Source organism: Astyanax mexicanus, chromosome 21 (assembly GCF_023375975.1).
Source record: "Astyanax mexicanus isolate ESR-SI-001 chromosome 21, AstMex3_surface, whole genome shotgun sequence".
Classification (NCBI taxonomy): Eukaryota; Metazoa; Chordata; class Actinopteri; order Characiformes; family Acestrorhamphidae; genus Astyanax; species Astyanax mexicanus.
In genome coordinates this window covers 1,380,091-1,393,289 of record NC_064428.1, presented here as the reverse complement: position 1 = coordinate 1,393,289, position 13,199 = coordinate 1,380,091, and the positions used below count along the sequence as shown (strand labels likewise).

Below are 13,199 nucleotides of genomic sequence, written 5' to 3'. Positions count from 1 at the left end.
CACAGAAATTGACATACATATATAGACTGATATTGTGATCCTGACTGCAAATTTTGAGCCAAATCAGATATTTTTTGCCTCTAATATGGCCAAAGAGCAACAGCCATTTTGTAGGCCATAAGCCTGTATTATCACTTTTTTCAAACCTAAATGGTCAGAAGTCAGGAACCTTTGACCCTATCAACACACACATTTACATACATGTATATACAGACCACTTGATCATGAGTACCAATTTGGAGCCCAATCGGACTTTTCTTCTCTTTTTAATAAATAGAAACACACTGATAGGGAATGTTCTGTCTTTCTGATAGAGTGATAGATTTCCAGCAGGTTATATGTGGCCTCTTGCTGCGCTCTGGTGGTCATTTGGTGAAACAGCTACAGGTGAATTATTCTAAATTAAAGCTCTGCTGAACTTATTCAATCTTGCTTGTCTTGCTTAATTGAACATATTTATCCTTCTTGTTCATGCTGGTCAGCCGCCAGGGTCATTCTTGTTTATGCTCCACCCACTTAATTTTTTTTAAAAGTTGCATAATATGCAAAACCTACTTTTGAGATCTTGTCCTTGGATCCTTGACCAATCATGACATGTTTGGTGTCAAACAGTTCAGCAGAGCTTACTCCTCAATAATTATTAAAAAAAGCTTTACATTTATAAACAATATGGCCGCCATATGCAAATGAGTTCTACCATGGTGCAGTAAAATGTCTTTAACACTTATAACTTTTGAATGCTTAACCTGACACTAATACCACTTCAGTCCTTTGATCATTACATGATTCTCAGATACCCTGTCAGTTTAAGTAGACATACACCCCCCCAGGGGGCAGGGCCAATGCTCGATAGCTGTTTCTCTAGAACCATACAAGCTATCAAGGTCATCCTAGCCAATTATCATCTATGGCCCATGCACTAATGGTACACCAAATGAAAATTTGATATGGACACTTTTGTGGTCACTATTAGCCAATCACATTCCAGCAAGCTTTTAACAGGCGGAATGTTAATCAGGTCAAAACTTATATACTATATACGGGTTATTTATATGCCCTTTTTATGCCTTGTGTTTTTTCAATTTAAGAACTGAATTTGTTTCACCAAATGCCCAGTAGAGTGCAGTAAGACACCACATAAAACCTGATGAACACTACAGCTCAATTTATCAATGCTTTTCAACTAGTTTACTCACACCACTCATCTAGCATTGCCATTATGGTCTTTATGGTCACGCTGGTCACCCAGCTTGGTCATGCTGGCCATTCTCATTGGTCATTATGGTCCTCCCGGTCATTCAGCTTTGTCCTCATAGTAATGGTGGTCTTCCAGCTTGGTCATACTGGCCAACCACCTTTGCCATGCTGGTCATCCAGTTTGGTCACTATGGTCTTCCAGCTTGGTCAATATGGTCAACAAGTTTGTCATCCAGATTAGTCATGCTGGTAATCTAGCTTGGTCTTCACGGTCATGCTGGTCATCCTCATCCAGTTTGGCGATGCCGATCAACCGGCAACATGTTTTAAGCCTAACTGGCCTCCAGGGGTCTCTTTGCCTGTAACGCTCGAACCCCGTAAATCGCCGCTTGCGGCTATATTTATTATTATTATTATTATTATGTAAAGTCTCCTCCACAATCACTGCAGACTGGTCTTCTTCGTTGATTTGAAAAATATCTTCAGAATCTGAAGAACTACCAAAAAAAATGCAATCCAAGTCTGCCATAGCTAACAGTTTGTTGGAACAGTGAATAGCGCTGCAGATCAGATTATGTGTTTCTGCTGTGTAAATGTAGTCTAAAAGAGATTTTTAGAAGTTTTTATATTTTTGAGCACAAGTTTTTTTTGTTTGTTTGTTTTTTTGCAGTTTTGCCTTTTTCCACCACTGCAGAAATTAAAATAGTAATGAAAAACGCATTGTTTCGTAGAAATTATTTGGTCTATAATAAATATTCTAATCATTTTTTTATCCCTATTTTTAGTGCATCCCTAATTTCAACTCTTTCCTAAAATGTACAGCAATTTCCTCACCTTCTGAGAAATGTCCTGAAGCTCCTTTCTTAGCTGTGCATTTTCTTCTGTGAGATGTTTAGCCTCCTTCTTGAGGTCCTCCATCTAACAACATACCAGAGAACCTGAGGTTACGTTTTGCTCCAAATTAGGACCCAAAAGTTACACTATATGCAAATGACTCACCTGCTGGAGCTGAGGCTCTTTCTCCTCAGTCATGTTACAGGATAAATTAGAAAACTGGTTCTCGGAATCAGCGAGCTGCTCTTTGTTTAACTGGAAGCAGATGATCTGAAAAAGAAACACCCAGTTTGTGACAATTGTTGGAAAACTGTCAGCGACTTACTCTAGATCAGGGGTCGGTAATTACATTCTGGCTGCGGGTCAGATATTTTCTAAGCCATAACGTGGCGGGCCTCCAAAAAAAAAAAAAATAATAAAAATAAATAAATAAATAAATCTGTTTTTGGAAAATAAAGCAGGTAAACCCAAGAAAAAAGGAGAAAATAAAAATAAATAAACACACCACTCCTCACGCGGGATCGAACCCATGTTGTCAGGGTCATGGTCCAATACACTGTCACAGCCCTGGCTAGTGTATTGGGACAGAGCCGGTGGGGATAGAGCCCAAGAACAGGCAGAAAAACAAGAACAGGTGGAAACTAAAGTCACACAGAGGGTGACAGAGAGACAGGGGAGGAATGTAAACTAAAGATCGCCAGAATAGCATTTTATTTTATTTTATTTTGTTTTCATTATTGTTCTTTATAGTTTAAACAACCTCATGGGCCAAATGTTTCATGCTTGCGGGCCACATCTAGCCCGGGGGCCGCCTACTGCCGACCACTGCTCTAGATTATCATTAACCAAATAATTAATCACTTCTGTGTTACAAACCTCAAAATCGGTAATACCTATGGCTATGATTAATTAGAGAATATTTCATCATCTACTAACTGACAAGGTCTAGTCAATGTCCAGTCCTAGGTGAGGGCCTAAAAAAAAATTCTGTAACGTCAAACATTTAGTTACCTCTTATTTAAGAATATTCTCAAATTCCTAAAATGTTGCCAACCTCCACTTTAAACATGATCATAGGAATAAACTATTCATGCAGTTTAAAGAAATATATCCATTTCTTACCATCTCCTCTTTTTCCTCCATTTCCCTCTTCAGCTGGGCTTTCTCCTCTCTCAGCCCCTGCGTAATCTCCTGAAGCTGGTCTCTCTCTTCTGTTAGAGAAGTGATGTGGGTCTGCATCCTCTGCAGCTCTTCGAGGTGAAGAGGCTTCTCAGACGGAACATTGTCTCTCTCTGCATTTACAGACTGGAGCTCCTCCTGTAACTGCTTCATCTAATAAGCAAACATCAGTAGAGTTTAATTATATCAATTATACTAACACACACCCACATTTACAGCTCTGGAAAAAAAATAGACCACTTCAGTTTCTGAATCAGTTTCTCTGATTTTGCTATTTATAGGTATATGTTTGGCTAAAAAGAACATTTCTGTTGTATTCTATAAACCACAGACAACATTTCTTCCAAATTCCAAATAAAAATATTGTAATTTAGAGCATTTATTTGCAGAAAATGATGCAAAAGATGCAGAGCATTCAGATATCTCAAATAATGCGAAGAAAACAAGTTCATATTCATACAGTTTAAGTGAGTTCAGAAATAAATATTTGGTGGAATAACCCTGGTTTTTAATCACAGTTTTCATGCATCTTGGCATGTTCTCCTCCACCAGTCTTACACACTGCTTTTGGATAACTTTATGCCACTCCTGGTGCAAAAAAATGTAAGCAGTTCAGTTTGGTTTGATGGCTTGTGATCATCCATCTTCCTCTTGTTTATATTCCAGAGGTTTTCAATTTGGTACAAGCAAAGAAACTCATTTTTAAGTGGTTTTATTTTTTTCAGAGCTGTATATCAACACCCACATACACTTTACTGCAGTTGCTGCTAAAACTGTTTATAATGAACTCAGTGACTCGAGTCAAAATATTTTGAGTTTATGGTAGCATTCACAAACACCTCTTGTATACACAGTATTTCTGACATGAGTGGAACGCAGCAATTGTTATTAATAAATAAGCTTTTCATTAAAAACCATGTGTAAACAGGATTGGTGGTACTGGAACTAATCACATCGTGTAACTAGCATGTGGATTGTAACTTATAATTAATATTTTTTTGGTACTAGAACTGACATTAGGGAAAAGACATCGAAGCTCCCAAAATCCAATAGCACTTGTATGCAAGTTGCTCCAATTTCTTACCATCCCCTCTTTTTCTTCCATTTCCCTCTTCAGCTGGGTCTTCTCCTCTCTCAGCCCCTGCGTAATCTCCTGAAGCTGGTCTCTCTCTTCTGTTAGAGAAGTGATGTGGGTCTGCATCCTCTGCAGCTCTTCTAGGTGAAGAGGCTTCTCAGACAGAACATTGTCTCTCTCTGCATTTACAGACTGGAGCTCCTCCTGTAACTGCTTCATCTAATAAGCAGAAATCAGTGGAGTTTATGATCAATGTTCCTGCATCTCAACACCAGAAATGGTTCAAGAACAGAGAAACTTTGGCAGGATTTAGTAGGAAAACATAAAATGCCATGTGAAAAATGTAATAAAAAAAAATTAATAAAAATTACCACAGTTGCTGACATGCCCCAACCTGTAAAGTCAGTGTCTATGACAGTTTACACACTGGTAAAACAAGCTTGTAGTGCACATGCACTCATTTCAATAACACAATATTTCTGGGAAGTATATATGTACATATGTAGTACATATGGAAGTATTCATTTCATATGGTCTGTATCCTCTACAATTTAACCACATGAATTTACACTTAATAGATATTCAAACCAGGAAACAATTTCTGTGTGGAGTGGAATATGTTGTAAAAAAACATGTCTCTTGTATTCACATTTGTTTTTTTGTTTGGCTTGGCCACATAAAAAAAGTGAACAGGTGTAAACAGAATTATAGTGATTTACTAAACATGAAAGTACCTGATTTTGCAGCTCCTCAATAAGCTTGCTCTCACTGCCATCTGAATTTGAGAGTTTGGACCCTAACTCAGCGATCTGAGCTTCCAGCTGTAGTATCCTGTCTTCCTGCGCTTTGCTCTTTTCTAGAGATGTCCTCAGCTCTTCTTGGTTTTCAATCATCTGTAAAACAAACACATTTAAAATCATTAAACACAATACAACACATTTCAGGCAGAAGTATAGTTCATCAAAAGGTACTACTTGGTTATTTAAGAGTTATTCTTTATACTACACCACATACCATCTCCACATTTTCCTCCATGTCAATTTTAAGTTGGTCTCGTTCCTCTTTAAGAGTCTGGAGCTTCTCCTGGAGCTGGTCTCTTTCTTCAGTTGTTGAGTCCATAACCAAGCGAAGACTCTCCAGTTCCTTTTGGTAAGTCTGCATGTCTTCAGCTTGCTTAGACAGAAATCCATCTCTTTCACCGTGAAGAGATTCAAGTTCTTCAGACAACTGTGTGGCCTACAGGAAGACCAAAGCACATTTGATAAGGAATGAGAATAAGAAACATGTTCAGTCTTTGCCCTGTTCACACTCGATATTAACATTCCTTCTGAATGATCTGATCACATATTATTGACAAAGACAACACAGTTCACACTTGCCTTTTTGCTGGAAGAAGAACTGGTAAGGTTAAGAGTGTTTAAGTCTTCATTAGCCCAAATCAAGATGAAGCACATAGTTTTGCTGGTGCACCAGCCAGGAGTATCTCCTTTATCCGCTATCTTATCATAGCATGCTCAGCTAACTTGTCCGGACAGTGTGGTCTTGCGGTCCAGCCATGTGTTCATTCATTATTAAGCCAACCCCTACTTTATTACTGTACTAATTATTTAAATTGTCTTTGAACTGGTAATTTGACCCTTGGTTTCACATATTTTGGCAGGCAGTTCTTTCAAAAGTTGTTGCGTGAACAAACTTGCATGTATAAGGACTTGTGTATTGTAAGTATTTTGATATGGGCAGTAATGGGGTTATTTTCACCCACAAGATGATCTAATTAACCAATCTCATTCACATCTGAACTTTGGGCTGGTCACAAAGTCTTTGGATATTTAAGATACAAATAAAGAAAGAACCCCACCTTCTGGCTTGCTTCTTCCAGGGCACTGACAAGACTACTGTTTTCCTTTGATTGGTGTTCCCTCTCTGCCTGAATCACAGCAAGCTGCTCCAAGGTTTCTTTGTTCTGCTGGCTCAGCTCAGCATCCTTAAGCTCTACATCAGCTAAAACAGCCCCCAATTTCACAATTCCCTCCTGTGCCTTTTCTGCCTCTTCTTTAAGCCTCTGAATTTCTTCAGTGGCTGTGGCCTGAGCAGATACAAGGCTGTCTCTCTCCTCCTGCACAGAGCAGAGTTCCCCATTGAGCTCAGACACCTAGAAAAGAAAAATACACAAAATTCAAATGTTGAAAAGAATTATCTGAAAGATGTAGGCTCCTTTCACATAAACATTACAGTTTTGCGCAAATACAATAAAATTCAACATAGGCTTAGAGCCACATTAAAACACGTTCTAACAGAAGAGGAATTAAACAAATATATCTCACAAATATAACAAATCAATTTAGTAAAAATCTTAGCGATCACAAATAGCAAATCAACTTTGTATTAAAACAGCTTGTCATTAGTATTTAGGGCTTTATTATGGGGTTAGCAGTACACACTGCAAAGTGCAAAATGTGGTATTAAAAGCTGTAATCCTGAAAGCTTTTATACTGGTGGAACAGACACTAATGTGTTAGTTGGGACGCAATCGTAACAGTCTGGATAGAATTCTAACCAGCGAAGAGGAATCAAAATGAGGGCCCATTTGATTAAAAGGACAAGTACCTCAGTCTTCACTGATTAACAAGGAGCTTCTTTACTGAACTTTAATACATACAGGAGCACAGCTAACATTTCTGGATGTCCCTCCAGCATCAAGGATTACATTGCTCTTATATTGATTAGTGATGTTTTCCCGGAAAATCTTACAGCACTTCATGCTTCCCTCTGCTGACAACTTTTATGAAGATGCAGATTTCATTTTCCAGCAGGATTTGGCACACTGCCCACACTACTTAAAGTACCAATTGGTCTAATTTTCTAAGACACTGATTTTTGGGTATTCATTAGCTCCAAGTTCTAATTAACAATAAAGGAAATAAACGCTTAAAATAGACTACTGTGTGTAATACATATATATCTCCACATCAGTTTTACACTTTGAACTGAATTACTGAAAAAAAGTTTCAATGATACTTTAATTTTTGGAGATGCACTAACATTCTGGTAAGTGTTTAATCAATGTCTGTTCCTAAATACCCCAGTAACTGAGACATGACAGAAAACTGCTTAGCACTACTATTTATGCTTCTACATTAACCAACATGAAAGTGTGGAAAAAAAGGTCAGTGTTAGCTGGGTAGCTAAGACGTGCAAAGCAAATAGCCTAGAACAATGTCACTTAATTTTATATTCAATGTCATCTGCATCTTTACATTCCCTCTGTAGATTATGTATTTGGCTACTTCAGTGTTCTCCTAATCTAAACTAATAACCAAGCTAGAATTGTGCACAGGTGTTTGAGATTACTAGTGAACAAGTCCCTGATTCAGTCCTCAAAATAGCGGCATGTGTGTAATGAGGTCATTTGTAATGCTAAAATATAAAATATATGTTTCTCACTTGTCTTGACAAATCCTCCACTTGGGCAGGAAGAAACTCTAGAGCCTTCATCCCCTCTACTTGATGTTGCAGAGCTTGTGCACTCTCCTGGCTCTTCTCAAGCTCCTTCCTTATGTCTGCAACTGTTCTCTCCAATGTGACGCTATCCAAAACATCTAGAAAAGTAATTGGATGGGGGAAAAAAAAAAAAAAAATTATATACATATCTGTAAAAATTTCTTTTTTGGAGTTCCATGTACACAGAACACAATGTTTTACTTTTTGGAACTTTTCCATCCAGCAGGGCAGTCAGCTTGGTGTTCTCGTCAAAAGCCCCAAGCAGCTCTTTCTGTAGGTCAGTCTGCATCTTCTTAAAGCGAGATTTCTCGTGGTCAAGTTGGTTCTGCAACGATTTGACCTGATTTTCCATCCTTTCATATTCTGCAGTCAAACTCACCTGATGTATAAAAAAAAAAAAAACAGATTTAATGAGATTAATAGTAAAACAAAGAATATTTTTACTAAAGAAAGGCTGATTACATACATCTCGCTCTTTTAGAGAGAGGTTTTCACTGCGCAGGAAAGCCCACTCTTTTTTGGTCTCCAAACTGAGACCCTCAGCATCATCTAATGAGCGCCGAAGTCGTGTCACCTCCTGAACAAGATCTTTTCCACTCTGTAATCACAGTTAGGAACACTTTTTAATCAAGGATCATATTTTCAGTGTAAATAATACATACATTAATGTCTTAAAAATGGAAAAAGAAACATACATAAATGACTGATTGTACTTGTTTAGGTTTATACGTACCATAGTCTGAAGTTCAGCTACGACATCATCCTTCTTTTTCAGCTGCACAGACATTGCCTCTAAATCAGCCTACAGAGAAAAAGTGGTACCACTTTAAAATAAAGCTCCTTTATTGAAGAATTTATAAACATTTTTAAAGGAGTTTTTTAATGCTTATTATTTCAGTTGGAAATCATTTAAAACATTAATTAGCACTTACAGCACATACATTTAAAGAACAACAGTGACAGAAGCCCTATTTGGATGGGATTAGTTTCTCAGGGGGTACTGGGGTAACTTTCTCTTTTATAAGGGGTCCTCTGTGATTTTATTCCATGTATGTGTGTTTTTCTCAGACGTCAATTGCAGTCCAGATGCAAGAGTTTTTATCACCGAGTAAAAGTGGGAAAATGAGAAACAAATCCTGTCTGGATAGGGCCAAAAACTTGTATTTTTTAGTTTAGTCACAAGTTTATGCTTGCCTTAAGTTTTTGGACTAAATCCTCAGCATTCATTGATGCACGTTTCAGTGTAGAAATCTCAGCTTCCAACTCTCTCTGAAATATTAAAAACAGAATGTTAGCAGTGTCAGCAAACATGCAAAGAAACAATAGACAATATCAAAGACAGCAAAATGAGTGAGCACACGTTCATTTATAGTACTATAAGTCAATAACAATTATAACAGGGCTAGCTGGTATGTAATAAAATGTGTGAAGGTTAAAATTAAAAAGGTAACAAACTTAAACAGACCTCGTAATCTTTTTTGCTCTCTTCCTCCAGCCTTTCAAACTCATCAGCATCGTTCTGCTCTTCAATGTCTTTTAAAAGAGTTTCTTTATCTTTGATCAGCGCCTCTTTGTCTTTGCAAAGGGCCTTGTTTTCTTGTTTGAGTCGTTCAATATCCTCAGTAAGCAACTCGAGGGTTTGCTTTAGCAGGTCACGCTCTGTAGATATTGATTCCTACAAAACATAAAACACCAAAACAAAAAACTACAGTTAAATACAAAAGTTACAACTTGACAAGTGTCAAATTATCTTTTAAAGAATAAAAAAAATGTTTTAAGAATTTCAAAAAACTGCACACTTACCCTCTCAAAGTTCAGAGTCTCACACAACTGGAGGGTTTCTCCAAAGTACTGAAAAAGTAAAAAATAAAAATAAAAAAAAGAAGCATTAGTCATGGTCAATTAATCCTTATTTTCATATATTAAGTATAATAAATATTATAAACCACGGTACAGAAAAGCAAATACAACAGCAACATTCTGACCTATTTATTCATACATCTGCAACAGAGGTAGAAGACAGAACTATTTATTTAATTAATGAATTATTATGCTTTAATTTCTTATCATGCATTATATTCTATTTTCTCATTTTTAAACAGGGCTACAGACTTTTTTCCAAAACCGTCCCAAATTACATTTTTGTATTTGTCTATTGTTACAATGTCATCAGTTGTTTAGACTTATTTGATTCTATGCCCCTCCTCCTCAACTGGTGTTACCAGCAAGCTGATTGGTTCCATTTAAAAGGGGCAGGACTTTAACCATTAACTAACAATATGCTAAGCAATAGGAAAACTCCCCATCAAATTTCAACCAGCAGACGAACCAGAAGTCAGCAAAAAGATTTGTCCATATACTTTAAGACACAATGTATCATCATCCTGATCACATACTGTACTATAAACATGGCATAACTATAAACATGCCTATTATTAATACACTGTGCAATAGAATACAAACTGCGTTAACTGCTTCATACCCTTAAATGGGTAATGTAATTACACACAACGGCAATAGTTACAGTCGAAACCCCTTACCTTGCAATTCTCACAAGTATTACTGGTCTTCTCCTGTTCTGAAGGCTTTTCCAGTTCTGCAACCTTCAGACTCAGCTCAGAACACTTCTCCTCTGACTTCTGTTTCTCCTGTACTTCCACTTCTAACTTCTGTTCCAGCATCTGTAGTTGTTTCTCAAGATCCTCCATCTTCTGTTCCAGAGCCAAACTCTTTTCTTCAGCCTGTTGTTTCCCCTGAGTCTCCGTCTCCAACTGACGCTCCAAAGACTCCACTTTATTCATCAGCTGAGGTGAGTCAGGGGACATGCTGAAGAGAGACGGAGGCAAAGCAAAAAATAAATAAATAAATAAAAAATTACCCATGCATCTTTGTTGATGCAGAAATATGTCCATTATTCAAAACAATAAATCAAACCATGTGTTACATGTAGGTATGGAACAATTCAGTTTTTAATGTTATACACATATAAGTGCCATTTAATACCATTAAAAGATCACTTTAGTAATCAAAGAATTGCGCAAACATTGAGTTACAAATGTTGCAGTAAGATTGTGATTCCTGAATTGCCTGACAAACCAATTGTTCAAACAATCATATCATAATTTTTGCAGGGGAGGGGGGGGGGGGGGGAGGGGGAAGAGATAAAATTTGGTACAAATTCCCTTACAGATTCCCCACCCCAACAGTTCCATCTAGGTTTGCCAAAAAGCAAGTAAGAAAAGGTACTTAAAAACAAACATCCTTCAGAGCAATTAACAATGCTGATGATTATACTGTCTGTGGAACTCAAGACATTTTAAAACTTAAGGCCTTTTTTTTCTTAAGAGTTTTTAAGGATCTGCAAAAACTGTATTCAGTGGGATTTGTTTATAAATAAATAAAAAATCAAATCAGCAAATAATAAGACGTGGTCTTACCCATATGCATAACTACGCATAGTGATGTTGCTTTGGTTCATCTCAATATCAAGAGAGGAATCTTCATTGGCATTGTAAAAGTCATCCATGTCTTGAACAGATAGAATCAATATATTGGTGAGGGAAAAAGGGCAATCTGTATAACAATTTTATTTACTTTATACATTAAAAAAGCAAATGTACTATATATTATATTATATAGTAAATATATTTTACCTTCTCCTTCCTCAGATATAGTTAGGTCTGCTCTCCTCTTTTTGAAAAAGGGCTCAGCATAGCTCATATCTGCCGATCCCTCATCTTCTGCAACTAACTGGGCAGATCTCAGGAGCTTCCCACCCCACGTCATTCTTCTCTTGGGAACCTTCAGATAGAAAGAAACAAATATATATTTAATGTACATCATTGTGATTAACATTCAATAGAATAATTAAGCTGTATTCAAACAGGATTAGTTTTAATTTAGTAAAAAAAAAAGTTATGCCCAATCATATTGGAATTATATAAATCGCATTGGCATCATTTTTTTTAAGAATCAGCACTGGCTGATATGGTCAGCATTTCAAATTGATACTTGTATTTAATGCCAGAAAAGGACCAAGCGATGCTGGCCACACTACAACAATTAGCCAACACTGGTTGCCCAACGTTAAAATGAATTGATTAAAGCCATTTATTTATTTAACACAGTTTAAGTATTTTTTTATTAGTTTTAAGGTTATACCGGTTCGGCTCAGTGATCTAAGGCACTTCCACTATGAAAGAGTGCCATGCTCTCTCTGGGTGGGTAGATGATGCTCTCCCCTCATCACTCCCATGCTGATGTCAGTCAGCACAGGCGTCTGTGAGCTGATGCATCAGAGCTGGGTCGCTGCGCTTTCCTCCGAGCGCACTGTTATCCGGTAATTTAACATCAGTTGCAGTTTGACAAGAGGTGGTGTTGGCTTTAAATGTATCGGAGGAGGAATGTGCTAGTCTGCAGGATTTTATTATAGGGATTCACCAATTTGGGAATTCTAGACCATTGCCCATATCCTAGTCTTACCCCCTCTCCACCACCAGTAACACCCCAACAATAGAATGGGGAAGACTAGGATGTTAGCAATGGTCCACAATTTCCACATCGGCAATCAGTGAAATACTGTAATCCTGAAGCTGTAAGAAGCGAGGAAACATTTAGTTCTTCTGGATTTGACAGACTTAAACAAGCAGCACTTGTGACAAGCACAACCAAACAAAATGCCTGAAGCTAGATATAAATCACATTACCTTTTGGATCTGTACCACATTTGAAGCTGTAACCAACAACTTGGTTAGGTTCCTTATTCTATCAGCCTGCTCGCGCTGAAGTTGATCCTTCTCTTGTAGAAGTTGGCAAAGCGTTTCCTTCTCGGTCACAGTCGTTTTGGTGACGGAAGAAACCTAAAGAGAGAGGATTTATTTAAAAATTAAACAAAATTGATTTTGTAGAGTGTAAATGTACACTATTGTTACACTTAAAAGAATGTTTTATTTTGTTAAGAATTCAAGAAGGATTTGACTTGCCTCCTGAAGACGGCGCTTGAGATCCACAATCTCATTACGATATCTTCTCAAAAGAGCACCATCATCCGAGACTTCTGTAACGTGGGGGTCGTTTTTCATACGCTTTGCTGCGCTAGCAAACTAATTTGTGAGAGAAAATACAAGCAAAATGCTTAACATTTAAGATACACAAAATCCAACTCTGTCTAGACATATAATCAGCAATGCTTTACCTGTAAAGTACTCAGGGTTTCATCCACAGTGACCGGAGTTATTGTGCAGATGATGACTGTTTTGGCGTTGCCCCCCAGCGAATTTTGGAGGATACGTGTTAGCTTGCTGTCTCTGTAATTTATGAAGCCCCTGTGGGAAAAAAAAAAAAAAGAACTTTGAGTATGACCACTTTAAATATTTTCTCTTTACCTTATTAACAGGCAAAAGAATAGACACAT

At 37.4% G+C, this 13,199-nt stretch overlaps 1 protein-coding gene across 7 annotated transcripts in view; it reads right to left on the bottom strand.

The window, feature by feature from the left end:
* Window positions 1-13,199, bottom strand: part of LOC125785702 (centromere-associated protein E-like) — a 169,506-nt gene that overhangs the window by 150,462 nt on the left and 5,845 nt on the right. For all 7 annotated transcript variants that reach the window (XR_007428034.1, XR_007428032.1, XR_007428035.1 and 4 more), the window contains exons 11-30: window positions 12,981-13,110; window positions 12,769-12,888; window positions 12,493-12,645; window positions 11,440-11,587; window positions 11,224-11,314; window positions 10,327-10,612; window positions 9,590-9,637; window positions 9,252-9,461; window positions 8,981-9,055; window positions 8,520-8,588; window positions 8,253-8,384; window positions 7,988-8,165; window positions 7,730-7,884; window positions 6,144-6,437; window positions 5,300-5,521; window positions 5,020-5,178; window positions 4,295-4,504; window positions 3,154-3,363; window positions 2,197-2,301; window positions 2,032-2,115 (exon numbers count right to left, since the gene is read on the bottom strand). Coding sequence is in view for 4 of the 7 variants with exons in the window: in XM_049469759.1 (XP_049325716.1) it covers window positions 2,032-2,115; window positions 2,197-2,301; window positions 3,154-3,363; window positions 4,295-4,504; window positions 5,020-5,178; window positions 5,300-5,521; window positions 6,144-6,437; window positions 7,730-7,884; window positions 7,988-8,165; window positions 8,253-8,384; window positions 8,520-8,588; window positions 8,981-9,055; window positions 9,252-9,461; window positions 9,590-9,637; window positions 10,327-10,612; window positions 11,224-11,314; window positions 11,440-11,587; window positions 12,493-12,645; window positions 12,769-12,888; window positions 12,981-13,110 (3,079 nt within the window). In the remaining 3 variants the exon portion in view is untranslated. The remainder of the gene's footprint in view (window positions 1-2,031; window positions 2,116-2,196; window positions 2,302-3,153; window positions 3,364-4,294; window positions 4,505-5,019; window positions 5,179-5,299; window positions 5,522-6,143; window positions 6,438-7,729; window positions 7,885-7,987; window positions 8,166-8,252; window positions 8,385-8,519; window positions 8,589-8,980; window positions 9,056-9,251; window positions 9,462-9,589; window positions 9,638-10,326; window positions 10,613-11,223; window positions 11,315-11,439; window positions 11,588-12,492; window positions 12,646-12,768; window positions 12,889-12,980; window positions 13,111-13,199) is intronic.